Raw genomic sequence first — 17,225 nt, forward strand, 5'->3', positions numbered from 1 at the left:
ACATGGTGGTGACAGGAGGTCTGAAGAGCTCTCTATACCATCTATATACAGGAGATGACATGGTGGTGACAGGAGGTCTGAAGAGCTCTCTACACCATCTATATACAGGAGATGACATGGTGGTGACAGGAGGTCTGAAGAGCTCTCTATACCATCTATATACAGGAGATGACATGGTGGTGACAGGAGGTCTGAAGAGCTCCCAATACCATCTATATACAGGAGATGACATGGTGGTGACAGGAGGTCTGAAGAGCTCTCTATACCATCTATATACAGGAGATGACATGGTGGTGACAGGAGGTCTGAAGAGCTCTATATACAGGAGATGACATGGTGGTGACAGGAGGTCTGAAGAGCTCTCTATACCATCTATATACAGGAGATGACATGGTGGTGACAGGAGGTCTGAAGAGCTCTCAATACCATCTATATACAGGAGATGACATGGTGGTGACAGGAGGTCTGAAGAGCTCTCTATACCATCTATATACAGGAGATGACATGGTGGTGACAGGAGGTCTGAAGAGCTCTATATACAGGAGATGACATGGTGGTGACAGGAGGTCTGAAGAGCTCTCTATACCATCTATATACAGGAGATGACATGGTGGTGACAGGAGGTCTGAAGAGCTCTCAATACCATCTATATACAGGAGATGACATGGTGGTGACAGGAGGTCTGAAGAGCTCTCTATACCATCTATATACAGGAGATGACATGGTGGTGACAGGAGGTCTGAAGAGCTCTCTACACCATCTATATACAGGAGATGACATGGTGGTGACAGGAGGTCTGAAGAGCTCTCTATACCATCTATATACAGGAGATGACATGGTGGTGACAGGAGGTCTGAAGAGCTCTATATACAGGAGATGACATGGTGGTGACAGGAGGTCTGAAGAGCTCTCTATACCATCTATATACAGGAGATGACATGGTGGTGACAGGAGGTCTGAAGAGCTCTCTACACCATCTATATACAGGAGATGACATGGTGGTGACAGGAGGTCTGAAGAGCTCTCTATACCATCTATATACAGGAGATGACATGGTGGTGACAGGAGGTCTGAAGAGCTCCCAATACCATCTATATACAGGAGATGACATGGTGGTGACAGGAGGTCTGAAGAGCTCTCTATACCATCTATATACAGGAGATGACATGGTGGTGACAGGAGGTCTGAAGAGCTCTATATACAGGAGATGACATGGTGGTGACAGGAGGTCTGAAGAGCTCTCTATACCATCTATATACAGGAGATGACATGGTGGTGACAGGAGGTCTGAAGAGCTCTCAATACCATCTATATACAGGAGATGACATGGTGGTGACAGGAGGTCTGAAGAGCTCTCTATACCATCTATATACAGGAGATGACATGGTGGTGACAGGAGGTCTGAAGAGCTCTCTACACCATCTATATACAGGAGATGACATGGTGGTGACAGGAGGTCTGAAGAGCTCTCTATACCATCTATATACAGGAGATGACATGGTGGTGACAGGAGGTCTGAAGAGCTCTATATACAGGAGATGACATGGTGGTGACAGGAGGTCTGAAGAGCTCTCTATACCATCTATATACAGGAGATGACATGGTGGTGACAGGAGGGCTGAAGAGCTCCCAATACCATCTATATACAGGAGATGACATGGTGGTGACAGGAGGTCTGAAGAGCTCTCTATACCATCTATATACAGGAGATGACATGGTGGTGACAGGAGGTCTGAAGAGCTCTCTACACCATCTATATACAGGAGATGACATGGTGGTGACAGGAGGTCTGAAGAGCTCTCTATACCATCTATATACAGGAGATGACATGGTGGTGACAGGAGGTCTGAAGAGCTCCCAATACCATCTATATACAGGAGATGACATGGTGGTGACAGGAGGTCTGAAGAGCTCTCTATACCATCTATATACAGGAGATGACATGGTGGTGACAGGAGGTCTGAAGAGCTCTCTATACCATCTATATACAGGAGATGACATGGTGGTGACAGGAGGTCTGAAGAGCTCTCTACACCATCTATATACAGGAGATGACATGGTGGTGACAGGAGGTCTGAAGAGCTCTCTATACCATCTATATACAGGAGATGACATGGTGGTGACAGGAGGTCTGAAGAGCTCTCTACACCATCTATATACAGGAGATGACATGGTGGTGACAGGAGGTCTGAAGAGCTCTCTATACCATCTATATACAGGAGATGACATGGTGGTGACAGGAGGTCTGAAGAGCTCTCTATACCATCTATATACAGGAGATGACATGGTGGTGACAGGAGGTCTGAAGAGCTCTCTACACCATCTATATACAGGAGATGACATGGTGGTGACAGGAGGTCTGAAGAGCTCTCAATACCATCTATATACAGGAGATGACATGGTGGTGACAGGTCTGAAGAGCTCTCTATACCATCTATATACAGGAGATGACATGGTGGTGACAGGAGGTCTGAAGAGCTCTCTATACCATCTATATACAGGAGATGACATGGTGGTGACAGGAGGTCTGAAGAGCTCTCTATACCATCTATATACAGGAGATGACATGGTGGTGACAGGAGGTCTGAAGAGCTCTCTATACCATCTATATACAGGAGATTACATGGTGGTAACAGGAGGTCTGAAGAGCTCTATATACCATCTATATACAGGAGATGACATGGTGGTGACAGGAGGTCTGAAGAGCTCTATATACAGGAGATGACATGGTGGTGACAGGAGGTCTGAAGAGCTCTCTATACCATCTATATACAGGAGATGACATGGTGGTGACAGGAGGTCTGAAGAGCTCTCAATACCATCTATATACAGGAGATGACATGGTGGTGACAGGAGGTCTGAAGAGCTCTCTATACCATCTATATACATGAGATGACATGGTGGTGACAGGAGGTCTGAAGAGCTCTATATACAGGAGATGACATGGTGGTGACAGGAGGTCTGAAGAGCTCTCTATACCATCTATATACAGGAGATGACATGGTGGTGACAGGAGGTCTGAAGAGCTCTCTATACCATCTATATACAGGAGATGACATGGTGGTGACAGGAGGTCTGAAGAGCTCCCAATACCATCTATATACAGGAGATGACATGGTGGTAACAGGAGGTCTGAAGAGCTCTCTACACCATCTATATACAGGAGATGACATGGTGGTGACAGGAGGTCTGAAGAGCTCTCAATACCATCTATATACAGGAGATGACATGGTGGTGACAGGAGGTCTGAAGTGCTCTCTATACCATCTATATACAGGAGATGACATGGTGGTGACAGGAGGTCTGAAGTGCTCTCTATACCATCTATATACAGGAGATGACATGGTGGTGACAGGAGGTCTGAATAGCTCTCAATACCATCTATATACTGTTTAGATACTATATATAGATATATTCAGGTAATTGGTGTTCCTTCCAACTCACCTTTAATATCAGGTTTATCCCGTCCTGACCACATCTTCTCCAGGTATTCACCTGTAGTGAAGTCAGATGCTATATATCAGACTGGTTAACAAAACGATACACTTATACGGTACAGTACAACACAGTAGGTAGGTTACACAGCATTCAACTACATCCATCTTTTATCCATGTATTTATCCATCCATCCAGCCATGCAATTGACATCAACAGAAGGTCCTAAGACTGACAAGTAGATCCTCCAATCAGATTCTGAGGTAACTACGCTAATCCAATGGGAACGTCCCATTCCCCGTTTTACAACATCTGGAGGGCTGCAGTGTGTTTGTCTTTTGGGTCCGCAGAGCAGAACAGAACTAATACTCTGGGCTGTAGGGAACCTGATCCTCCCTCCCCTGTCAGACCACAGGCACCATTTATCTCCTCTCCCACTTCTCCCTGTGTTTGTGGTCTGGTGTCAACTTTGATCTGCCTCCATGTTGGAATGACACCGTTAAACAGGGAGGAGGGAGTAAGGAGAGGGTACATGGTCTGCTATGAGGTCCAAGTGTGTGTGCATCCATGTGTGTGCATGCACTCTGTATGTGTTGTGTGTGTGTGTGTGCCATGCCCCTGTGTGTGTGTGTGTGTGTGTGTGTGTGTATGTGTGTGTGCCCGAGCCCCTGCGTGTGTGTGTGACGTTTCCCTGAGTGTGTGTGTTTGTATGTGTGTGTGACGTTCCCCTGAGTGTGTGTGTGACGTTTCCCTGCATGTGTGTGTGTGTGTGTGTGAGACGTTTCCCTGAGTGTGTGTGTGTGCGACGTTACCCTGAGTGTGTGTGTGTGTGTGTGTGTGTGTGTGTGTGTGTGTGTGACGTTTCCCTGCGTGTGTGTGTGTGTGTGTGAGACGTTTCCCTGAGTGTGTGTGTGTGTGTGTGACGTTTCCCTGTGTGTGTGTGTGTGTGTGTGTGTGTGTGTGTGTGTGTGTGTGTGTGTGTGTGTGTGTGTGTGTGTGTGTGTGTGTGTGTGTGTGTGTGTGACGTTTCCCTGCGGGTGTGTGTGTGTGTGTGTGTGTGACGTTTCCCTGAGTGTGTGTGTGTGTGTGTGATGTTTCCCTGAGTGTGTGTGTGTGTGTGTGTGTGTGTGTGTGTGTGTGTGTGTGTGTGTGTGTGTGTGTGTGTGTGTGTGTGTGTGTGTGTGTGTGTGTGTGTGTGTGTGTGACGTTTCCCTGCGTGTGTGTGTGTGTGTGAGACGTTTCCCTGAGTGTGTGTGTGTGTGTGTGTGTGTGTGTGTGTGTGTGTGTGTGTGTGTGTGTGTGTGTGTGTGACGTTTCCCTGAGTGTGTGTGTGTGTGTGTGACGTTTCCCTGAGTGTGTGTGTGTGTGTGACATTTCCCTGAGTGTGTGTGTGTGTGTGACGTTTCCCTGAGTGTGTGTGTGTGTGTGACGTTTCCCTGAGTGTGTGTGTGTGTGTGTGTGTGTGTGTGTGTGTGTGTGTGTGTGTGTGTGTGTGTGTGTGTGTGTGTGTGTGTGTGTGTGTGACGTTTCCCTGAGTGTGTGTGTGTGTGTGTGACGTTTCCCTGAGTGTGTGTGTGTGTGTGACGTTTCCCTGAGTGTGTGTGTGTGTGTGTGTGTGTGTGTGTGTGTGTGTGTGTGTGTGTGTGTGTGTGTGTGTGTGTGTGTGTGTGTGTGTGTGTGTGTGTGTGTGTGTGTGAGAGACGTTTCCCTGAGTGTGTGTGTAAGGGGATCACCCAGTGTGGAGTGGCTGGCGGCTGCTTCTGATTAGAGGCTGACAGTGTTTGGTTTTCTCTGCTATATTAAGGGTGACATTAAAAGATTATGTAAACCATGATGGGGTCTCTATAGAGCTGTCTCTAATACCATGCATCATGGTGGGGTCTCTAGTCTCTATAGAGCTGTCTCTAATACCATGCATCATGGTGGGGTCTCTAGTCTCTATAGAGCTGTCTCTAATACCATGCATCATGGAGGGGTCTCTAGTCTCTATAGAGCTGTCTCTATTACCATGCATCATAGTGGGGTCTCTAGTCTCTATAGAGCTGTCTCTAATACCATGCATCATGGTGGGGTCTCTAGTCTCTATAGAGCTGTCTCTAATACCATGCATCATGGTGGGGTCTCTAGTCTCTATAGAGCTGTCTCTAATACCATGCATCATGGTGGGGTCTCTAGTCTCTATAGAGCTGTCTCTAATACCATGCATCATGGTGGGGTCTCTAGTCTCTATAGAGCTGTCTCTAATACCATGCATCATGGTGGGGTCTCTACTCTCTATAGAGCTGTCTCTAATACCATGCATCATGGTGGGGTCTCTAGTCTCTATAGAGCTGTCTCTAATACCATGCATCATGGTGGGGTCTCTAGTCTCTATAGATCTGTCTCTAATACCATGCATCATGGTGGGGTCTCTAGTCTCTATAGATCTGTCTCTAATACCATGCATCATGGTGGGGTCTCTAGTCTCTATAGATCTGTCTCTAATACCATGCATCATGGTGGGGTCTCTAGTCTCTATAGAGCTGTCTCTAATACCATGCATCATGGTGGGGTTTCTAGTCTCTATAGAGCTGTCTCTAATACCATGCATCATGGTGGGGTCTCTAGTCTCTATAGAGCTGTCTCTATTACCATGCATCATGGTGGGGTCTCTAGTCTCTATAGAGCTGTCTCTAATACCATGCATAATGGTGGGGTTTCTAGTCTCTATAGAGCTGTCTCTAATACCATGCATCATGGTGGGGTCTCTAGTCTCTATAGAGCTGTCTCTAATACCATGCATCATGGTGGGGTCTCTAGTCTCTATAGAGCTGTCTCTAATACCATGCATCATGGTGGGTCTCTAGTCTCTATAGAGCTGTCTCTAATACCATGCATCATGGTGGGGTCTCTAGTCTCTATAGAGCTGTCTCTAATACCATGCATCATGGTGGGGTCACTAGTCTCTATAGAGCTGTCTCTAATACCATGCATCATGGTGAGGTCTCTATAGAGCTGTCTCTAATACCATGCATCATGGTGGGGTCTCTAGTCTCTATAGAGCTGTCTCTAATACCATGCATCATGGTGGGGTCACTAGTCTCTATAGAGCTGTCTCTAATACCATGCATCATGGTGAGGTCTCTATAGAGCTGTCTCTAATACCATGCATCATGGTGGGGTCTCTAGTCTCTATAGAGCTGTCTCTAATACCATGCATCATGGTGGGGTCTCTAGTCTCTATAGAGCTGTCTCTAATACCATGCATCATGGTGGGGTCTCTAGTCTCTATAGAGCTGTCTCTATTACCATGCATCATGGTGGGGTCTCTAGTCTCTATAGAGCTGTCTCTAATACCATGCATCATGGTGGGGTCTCTAGTCTCTATAGAGCTGTCTCTAATACCATGCATCATGGCGGGGTCTCTAGTCTCTATAGAGCTGTCTCTAATACCATGCATCATGGTGGGGTCTCTAGTCTCTATAGAGCTGTCTCTAATACCATGCATCATGGCGGGGTCTCTAGTCTCTATAGAGCTGTCTCTAATACCATGCATCATGGTGGGATCTCTAGTCTCTATAGATCTGTCTCTAATACCATGCATCATGGTGAGGTCTCTATAGAGCTGTCTCTAATACCATGCATCATGGTGGGGTCTCTATAGAGCTCTCTATTACCATGCATCATGGTGGGGTCTCTAGTCTCTATAGTAGTGCTGTATCTCCTATAAGCAGACTGTGTGTATGGACTTAAAGGAAAATCATTATTCCACTGTTGATACAGTCCCAAAACGTTTTGCAGGTCAGCAGTCAAGTTTTCAAGATATTGGACTTTTAAGAACCAAACTGTCACTTGCAAAACGCATCATCATCATGATGTGGCCAATGACAGTTTGCTTCTTGAAAGTCCAATATCTTCAAAACTTGACTGCTGACCTGCAAAATGTTTTGGGACTGTATCAACAGTGGACTAATAAAAAAATAAACCAAAATATAGTTTTTGAGCTATAAGGCGGGAGGTGACCCACCACAATCAAGTCTTGCTTTAGGCCCCCAAAAGCTTGAGCCGACACTACTCAAGAGCAAATGATAACTGTCTGCTGAAAGAAGGGCCCAACACTTGGGTCAACTCAAGGACTTACAGTTAGGATCCCAGCCACAGACAGGCAATGTTATAGAGGAGAGGCATAGAGGAAGGTGCTAATGGCATCTTATTGTCCATGTGGGGAGTGTAAGGTTACGGGAGCCAAGAGGGGACACACCTCACCTTGAATCCTTTTGTACTTCTTGTACCAGCGGCCAAACTCCTGGCACTTGGAGGTGGACACGTTGGCATAGTATGAGCTGTTGACTATGGCAGAGATCATACTCTGATGAGAGAGAGAGAGAGAGAGAGAGAGAGAGAGAGAGAGAGAGAGAGAGAGAGAGAGAGAGAGAGAGAGAGAGAGAGAGAGAGAGAGAGAGAGAGAGAGAGAGAAGGAGAGAGAGAGAGAGAGAGAGAGAGAGAGAGAGAGAGAGAGACAGAGAGAGAGAGAGAGAGAGAGAGAGAGAGAGAGAGAGAGAGAGAGAATATAGTGTGTGTTTTAGTGAATGTGTACTGTGTAATACTAGACCTATAAAGACCTGGAGCACCACAACACAGTCACATACTGTATAGACTGGAGCACCACAGCACAGTCACATACTGTATGGACTGGAGCACCACAACACAGTCACATACTGTATAAACTGGAACACCACAATACAGTCACATACTGTATGGACTGGAACAGCACAACACAGTCACATACTGTATGGACTGGAACAGCACAACACAGTCACATACTGTATAGACTGGAGCACCACAACACAGTCACATACTGTATGGACTGGAGCACCACAACACAGTCACATACTGTATGGACTGGAGCACCATAACACAGTCACATACTGTATGGACTGGAGCACCACAACACAGTCACATACTGTATGGACTGGAGCACCACAACACAGTCACATACTGTGTCACATACTGTATGGACTGGAGCACCACAACACAGTCACATACTGTGTGGACTGGAACACCACAATACAGTCACATACTGTATGGACTGGAACACCACAACACAGTCACATACTGTATGGACTGGAGCACCACAACACAGTCACATACTGTATGGACTGGAGCACCACAACACAGTCACATACTGTATGGACTGGAACACCACAACACAGTCACATACTGTATGGACTGGAGCACCACAACACAGTCACATACTGTATGGACTGGAGCACCACAACACAGTCACATACTGTATGGACTGGAGCACCACAACACAGTCACATACTGTATGGACTGGAGCACCACAACACAGTCACATACTGTATGGACTGGAACACCACAATACAGTCACATACTGTATGGACTGGAGCACCACAACACAGTCACATACTGTATGGACTGGAGCACCACAACACAGTCACATACTGTATGGACTGGAGCACCACAACACAGTCACATACTGTATGGACTGGAACACCACAACACAGTCACATACTGTATGGACTGGAGCACCACAACACAGTCACATACTGTATGGACTGGAGCACCACAACACAGTCACATACTGTATGGACTGGAACACCACAACACAGTCACATACTGTATGGACTGGAGCACCACAACACAGTCACATACTGTATGGACTGGAACACCACAACACAGTCACATACTGTATGGACTGGAGCACCACAACACAGTCACATACTGTATGGACTGGAACACCACAACACAGTCACATACTGTATGGACTGGAGCACCACAACACAGTCACATACTGTATGGACTGGAGCACCACAACACAGTCACATACTGTATGGACTGGAGCACCACAACACAGTCACATACTGTATGGACTGGAACACCACAACACAGTCACATACTGTATGGACTGGAGCACCACAACACAGTCACATACTGTATGGACTGGAGCACCACAACACAGTCACATACTGTATGGACTGGAACACCACAACACAGTCACATACTGTATGGACTGGAGCACCACAACACAGTCACATACTGTATGGACTGGAACACCACAACACAGTCACATACTGTATGGACTGGAGCACCACAACACAGTCACATACTGTATGGACTGGAACACCACAATACAGTCACATACTGTATGGACTGGAACACCACAACACAGTCACATACTGTATGGACTGGAACACCACAACACAGTCACATACTGTATGGACTGGAGCACCACAACACAGTCACATACTGTATGGACTGGAGCACCACAACACAGTCACATACTGTATGGACTGGAGCACCACAACACAGTCACATACTGTATGGACTGGAGCACCACAATACAGTCACATACTGTATGGACTGGAGCACCACAACACAGTCACATACTGTATGGACTGGAGCACCACAACACAGTCACATACTGTATGGACTGGAACACCACAACACAGTCACATACTGTATGGACTGGAACACCACAATACAGTCACATACTGTATGGACTGGAGCACCACAACACAGTCACATACTGTATGGACTGGAACACCACAACACAGTCACATACTGTATGGACTGGAACACCACAACACAGTCACATACTGTATAGACTGGAGCACCACAACACAGTCACATACTGTATGGACTGGAGCACCACAACACAGTCACATACTGTATGGACTGGAGCACCACAACACAGTCACATACTGTATGGACTGGAACACCACAACACAGTCACATACTGTATGGACTGGAGCACCACAACACAGTCACATACTGTATGGACTGGAACACCACAACACAGTCACATACTGTATGGACTGGAGCACCACAACACAGTCACATACTGTATGGACTGGAGCACCACAACACAGTCACATACTGTATGGACTGGAGCACCACAACACAGTCACATACTGTATGGACTGGAACACCACAACACAGTCACATACTGTATGGACTGGAGCACCACAACACAGTCACATACTGTGTGGACTGGAACACCACAACACAGTCACATACTGTTTGGACTGGAACACCACAACACAGTCACATACTGTTTGGACTGGAACACCACAACACAGTCACATACTGTATGGACTGGAGCACCACAACACAGTCACATACTGTATGGACTGGAACACCACAACACAGTCACATACTGTATGGACTGGAGCACCACAACACAGTCACATACTGTATGGACTGGAACACCACAGCACAGTCACATACTGTATGGACTGGAACACCACAACACAGTCACATACTGTATGGACTGGAGCACCACAACACAGTCACATACTGTATGGACTGGAGCACCACAACACAGTCACATACTGTATGGACTGGAACACCACAACACAGTCACATACTGTATGGACTGGAACACCACAACACAGTCACATACTGTATGGACTGGAACACCACAACACAGTCACATACTGTATGGACTGGAGCACCACAACACAGTCACATACTGTGTCACATACTGTATGGACTGGAGCACCACAACACAGTCACATACTGTATGGACTGGAGCACCACAACACAGTCACATACTGTATGGACTGGAGCACCACAACACAGTCACATACTGTATGGACTGGAACACCACAACACAGTCACATACTGTATGGACTGGAGCACCACAACACAGTCACATACTGTGTCACATACTGTATGGACTGGAGCACCACAACACAGTCACATACTGTATGGACTGGAGCACCACAACACAGTCACATACGGTAGAAAACAGATCTGTGTTGTTGTTTTGGAATCTGTATACAGGAAGTCATGTGTCATTTGAACACCATGTAAGAAAAGCACACCACTTTCTGCAGCTAATGAAAAACAATCTAAGCCAGAGACTAAGATACATAACATAACATGACATGACATAACATAAGATGACATAAGATGCTACCAGAGAGAGAGGGCCCTCCTTGGCACATGATTCCCCACCACTATAAGGCTAATATGAACATTTTGAAAATCTTGGCTCTCTCTAATTCTCTCCTTCTCTCTTTCTTTCTCTCTCTCGGAGGACCTGAGCCCTAAGACCATACGTCAGGACTACCGGGCATGATGACTCCTTGCTGTCCCCAGTCCACCTGGCCTTGCTGCTATTCCAGTTTCAACTGTTCTGCCTGCGGTTATGGAACCCCTACCTGTCCCAGACCTTCTGTTTTCAACTCTTAATGATCGGCTATGAAAAGCCAACTGACATTTATTCCTGATTATTATTTGACCATGCTTGTCACTTATGAACATTTTGAACATCTTGGCCATGTTCTGTTATAATCTCCACCCGGCACAGCCAGAAGAGGACTGGCCACCCCTCATAGCCTGGTTCCTCTCTAGGTTTCTTCCTAGGTTTTGGCCTTTCTAGGGAGTTTTTCCTAGCCACCGTGCTTCTACACCTGCATTGCTTGCTGTTTGGGGTTTTAGGCTGGGTTTCTGTACAGCACTTCGAGATATTAGCTGATGTACGAAGGGCTATATAAAATAAACTTGATTTAATACAATGCAGTACAACCTAAGCCAGAGACTAAGTTGCATGACATGACATGACATGACATGACATAAGCTGCTACCTGAGAGAGAGGGCACTCCTTGGCCAGGGAACTCTGGTTCATCTCCTTCAGTAGCTCTTTGAGGGCGTTCCTCACCGTAGCGTGGTTCCACTGCTCTGACGGCAGATCCTCCAGCCTGGAAAAGCTGGAACCAGGGTTGGATTCATTACCACATGCAAGGGAAAACATTTGAAAACATTGTGCAATGGAAAAAATATATAATTTATTATTGGACAACTTCACATAGTCGCTCCCTCTTTCAGTCAGTTTGATGCCTAATAAACACAACCCTGAGACAGTAATACACAACTTCCTGTTTGACATATAACAACATAACAAGGCTACAGTCCCGTGTGGTACTAACATACATACAGACACGGAAGACAATCACCCACAAACAAACAGTGAGAACAAAGTGAGAACAGAGCGACGTAAAGGTAACGTAAGGGTAATGGCGGACTGAAGGGATTTATGTAGAGCACCTCAAGATAAAACATAATATTCGAAATATCTGCTAAATTAGACTAAAATATTAGCACTACTTAATCTGGTGAGTGATAACCTTCAATCTGGACAATAACACAAAACAAATCCTAAAACTAGAGACATTTATCGACAAATATTACGAAAACAGGCAACAACCAAACATGACGGAGAGTAAGACAGGGGAACCGATTACAAAACGAAAACGTGACTCTTCTACAGACACTGATGATTTAATATTCTCACCACCGGGAATGGTAAAGGTCGAAACCGATCTGTTAAAATCAATAAATGACAAACTGGGTATACTTGAATTAGTTAGTAAGGATATAAAAGAGTTGAAGGCAAGCCTAGAGATGAGTGATGAAAAAGCTGCGACATTGGAGAAGCAAACACACGCGCTAAAAGGGACAGTCAATAAGATTGAAACCGAAATGAATGGAATTAAAAAGGAGAACACCGTTCTGAAAGAAACCTTACTGGACATACAAACTAGATCCATGAGAGAGAATTTGGTACTTACAGGTATCCAAGAAAAAGAAGGAGAAGTTCCTGAATCTATAGTTAGAGAGTTCCTCCTTACAGCGCTTCAGATTCCACGCGAAGTTATCGACAAAATCCAACTTGAACGCGTTCACCGCTTCGGACAGAGAGGGCAGAGGTACGAACGCCCAATCGTTGCCAAATTTGCTTCATTTAAAGATAAAATAATGGTTAAAAGCCTGGGTAAAAGACTTGCTGGGACCAAAATTGGCATGAATGATCAGTTTCCGAAGGAAATTGCAGAACGGCGCAAAGTTCTGTATCCAATTTTCAAAGAAAATAGATTAAAAGCGAAACGAGTAGCTCTCGTCGTTGATAAACTATATATTGATAACCAGTTGTTCAGAGACACAAAGACTACTCCATGGTTATTTTAAAAATTACAAAGTTCTCATAGACGAGGGAAATAAACACAATTCAAGCCCGGTTACTGATTGTAACAATACAATAAAAAATATAGCTTTTCTATAAATCTTCACATATAACTAATTGAACACACAAGCACTAATTCAACATAGTGAAGATAAAAACTAAGTAAACAGAAGGCACAGTATGTGTGGATGGTATGGTTTGTGTTTATTTTTTATTTTATTTGTTATGTTTGGAAAGTTGAGTGAGTGAGTAATGAAATGGTTGCATATCCCAGAGCCAATGTATTGCTGTGAGCCGGGTATGAGAGGGCTTTCAATGTTGTTCAGATGATGGATATACTTTTATAATGAATTATACGTCTTATTTATTTATTGTCCTATCATGGAGAACTACATTTTTTATTTATTTTTTTATAAATTATATCTAATTATTTATTATCCTATTTTAATGGTACGGTCCATGGCACTATACCCTAGACACCCACCTGAATGACCCAGATACTAAGGAGAAGTCCCTAACTGTTTTATGTGCCCGCTGTAAGCGGTCTGTATGCAGCTAAAATGAGGTCAGAGACCAAGAGCAGCACTGCCCCCTCAAGATTCTGAGCCTGCTTGGCAGGGTTGGTCCTGCAAAGCCAAAGCCCCATAAAGGGAGAGCATAATATACAAGGAAATTCTCAAAGCTGCTAATGAGAACCTTGACGACCTTGTACCTAGCCGGTGGGGATTCCGGTGGGGTGCCCCCACCCAGGCAGTGGCAGTGCTGGCAACACTAGCTGCAGTAACCCATGGGGAGGGGGTCACACTCGGACATTCAGAGAGGGGGTATATTATTGTGGCCCTGGCGTCACAAAATCAAAGTCGGACTGCATGGAGATGCGTGGGGACATGGTCATGACGGGTGGCCGTATTGTGGGTGTTTCAGGAATAAGGTGTACATTTGACCTCCATTATCTAGGATATGACAATGGTAAATAAATCTCTCAATTTTTGCTAATTTTTTGTGCGGTCTTGCAGGCCTTCTCATGCAGCTGCAACTGCAAGTGCATTTGTAAATCATGACCCATCTTGAGTTGGGCTCTGGGATGGTGCAATTGTTGAGAAAGTGAGCTTATGGTTGTGTGGGGGTAAGGGCTGAGTGTGTGTGGGTGTATGTGTGTATCCCACAACTGTTGCGAAGGAAGAAGTAAAAGATGTTAGGGACAATAGAGGATGATCCACAGATATATATAATACAAATCGAGGTGAGGGCAATGGAAATGCATATGGTAATTGATCTTCTTCAATTCGGTAAATGGCACTGTATGCTCTTTTCAAAGAATGGATCCCAGTCGGTTCAGGGCTATGGGATACAGGGGGTCGAGGGTGGTCTACCGGGCATTGGGATGACAAGCCATCTCAAGATGAGGCCTTTTAGCGGGTGGAATAGTAGGGACCAATTGGAGGTTTACTTAGTAGAAATGCAAATATCATGGTACAACTATATAGACACTCAATCATTATGTTACTTTTTAATAGTACGTTTACAAAAATATATTCTGATTAAAAGAATGAAAGGTGTGTCTCATTATGGTAAGTGGTGAAATAAGTATAGCCAGTTACAATTGTAATGGCTTAGCAGATAATAAGAAAAGACGATCAGTATTTACCTGGCTAAAAGAGAAGGATTATAATATCTATTGTTTACAGGAAACCCATTCAACAGTTTTAGATGAAGTTTTGTGGAAAAAGAACTGGGGGGGCAAAATATATTTCTCCCATGGGCAAAGAAATTCAAAAGGGGTGATGGTTTTAATTAACAATAATTTTGATCCAAATGTGCAAATTGTCCAAACAGATCCTCAAGGTAGATGGATTATTTTAAATATGTTATTGGACAATAAACAAATATGGCTTGTTAACCTATACGGTCCGAATAATGATGATCCAAGCTTCTTTGAAAATATATATAAGAATTTATCAACTCTACAAGCAACACTAGACTCTATTATTATAGTGGGAGATTTTAATACGGTCTTAAATACCTCTATAGACCGGAAAGGAAATCACACTACAAACTATCACCCTCAGGCACTTAAGGAAATCATGAATGTCATGGATATATTGGAATTAGTGGATATATGGAGACTTAAATACCCTGATTTAGTGAGATATACATGGCGGAGGCTGAATCAAGCTAGTCGTCTTGACTACTTTCTTATACCATTCTCTCTGGCACCAAAAGTTAAAAAAGTGTTGATAGGGGACAGAATGCGGTCGGATCATCACATAATTGGCATATATATTTCTCTTACAGAATTTCCACGTGGGCGAGGATATTGGAAATTTAATCAAAGTCTACTAGATGATAAATTGTTTAGAACTAGGACAGAAGATTTTATAACTGACTTTTTCAGACATAACATAGGTACAGCAGATCCCCTTATTGTATGGGACACTTTTAAGTGTGCCTTTAGAGGCCATGCAATTCAGTACTCATCTATAAAACAAAGGGAATTTAGATCAAAAGAGTCCATATTAACAAAGGAAATTGAAGGACTAACAGTACAGTTAGATAGCAATAAAAACAGTACCATAGAGGCACAGAATAAGTTAGAGGAAAAACAAAAAGAAATGGAGGAACTTATTCAAGAAAGATCCAGTGTAATATATTATAAAAATAAAGCGAACTGGATGGAATATGGGGAAAAATGCACCAAATTCTTTTTCAATCTTCAATATAGAAATGCTACCAAAAAAAATGTATTAAAACTTGTTACAAATGATGGAGTCACGCATGATTCACCAAATGATATTTTGAAAGAGGAAGTAAAGTACTTTAAGAATATGTTTTCGTTTCAGGCTCCTCCATCTCCACTAACTGAAACTAATTGTATGGATTTTTTTCCTATTAATAATGTAAAATTAACATCTGTACAGAAAGACTCATGTGAAGGCCAAATTACAGAGGAGGAACTGCTTGATGCAATTGGGGCCTTTAAGGATGGGAAAACTCCAGGGCTGGATGGCATACCAGTGGAAGTATACAAAACTTTTTTTGATATACTCAAAGGACCATTATTAGCTTGTTTTAACCACTCCTATATAAATGGTAGATTATCAGACACGCAACAAGAAGGTCTGATATCGTTATTACTGAAACAGGACCCAAGTGGTATATATAAAGATCCAGTCCAATTAAAAAATTGGAGACCTCTTACACTTCAGTGTTGTGATGCAAAAATCCTAGCAAAATGCTTGGCGCATAGAATAAAAAAAGTTTTGTCAGATATTATTCATCCTAATCAGACAGGTTTTTTACATGGACGATACATTGGAGATAATATAAGGCAAGTACTGGAAACAATAGAACACTATGAAATATCGGGGACACCAGGTCTGGTTTTCATAGCTGATTTTGAAAAGGCTTTTGATAAAGTACGACTGGAGTTTATATATAAATGCCTAGAATATTTCAATTTTGGGGAATCTCTTATAAAATGGGTTAAAATTATGTATAGTAACCCTAGGTGTAAAATAGTAAATAATGGCTACATCTCAGAAAGTTTTAAACTATCTAGAGGAGTAAAACAAGGTTGTCCACTATCGGCATATCTATTTATTATTGCCATCGAAATGTTAGCTGTTAAAATTAGATCAAACATTAATATTAATGGATTAGAAATCCGTGGCTTAAAAACTAAGGTGTCATTGTACGCTGATGATTCATGTTTTCTTTTAAAACCACAACTAGAGTCTCTCCACGGCCTCATAGAGGATCTAGATACCTTTGCTATCCTCTCTGGATTAAAACCAAATTATGATAAATGTACCATATTAC

At 43.8% G+C, this 17,225-nt stretch overlaps 1 protein-coding gene across 1 annotated transcript in view; it reads right to left on the reverse strand.

The window, feature by feature from the left end:
* The window catches only part of LOC120033255 (DNA-binding protein SATB2-like), a 57,725-nt gene that overhangs the window by 27,225 nt on the left and 13,275 nt on the right, over nucleotides 1–17,225 (reverse strand). The window contains exons 4-5 of the mRNA XM_038979529.1: nucleotides 12,030–12,153; nucleotides 7,681–7,783 (exon numbers count right to left, since the gene is read on the reverse strand). Of these exons, the coding sequence (XP_038835457.1) occupies nucleotides 7,681–7,783; nucleotides 12,030–12,153 (227 nt within the window). The remainder of the gene's footprint in view (nucleotides 1–7,680; nucleotides 7,784–12,029; nucleotides 12,154–17,225) is intronic.

This window comes from Salvelinus namaycush, chromosome 40, assembly GCF_016432855.1.
Source record: "Salvelinus namaycush isolate Seneca chromosome 40, SaNama_1.0, whole genome shotgun sequence".
Classification (NCBI taxonomy): Eukaryota; Metazoa; Chordata; class Actinopteri; order Salmoniformes; family Salmonidae; genus Salvelinus; species Salvelinus namaycush.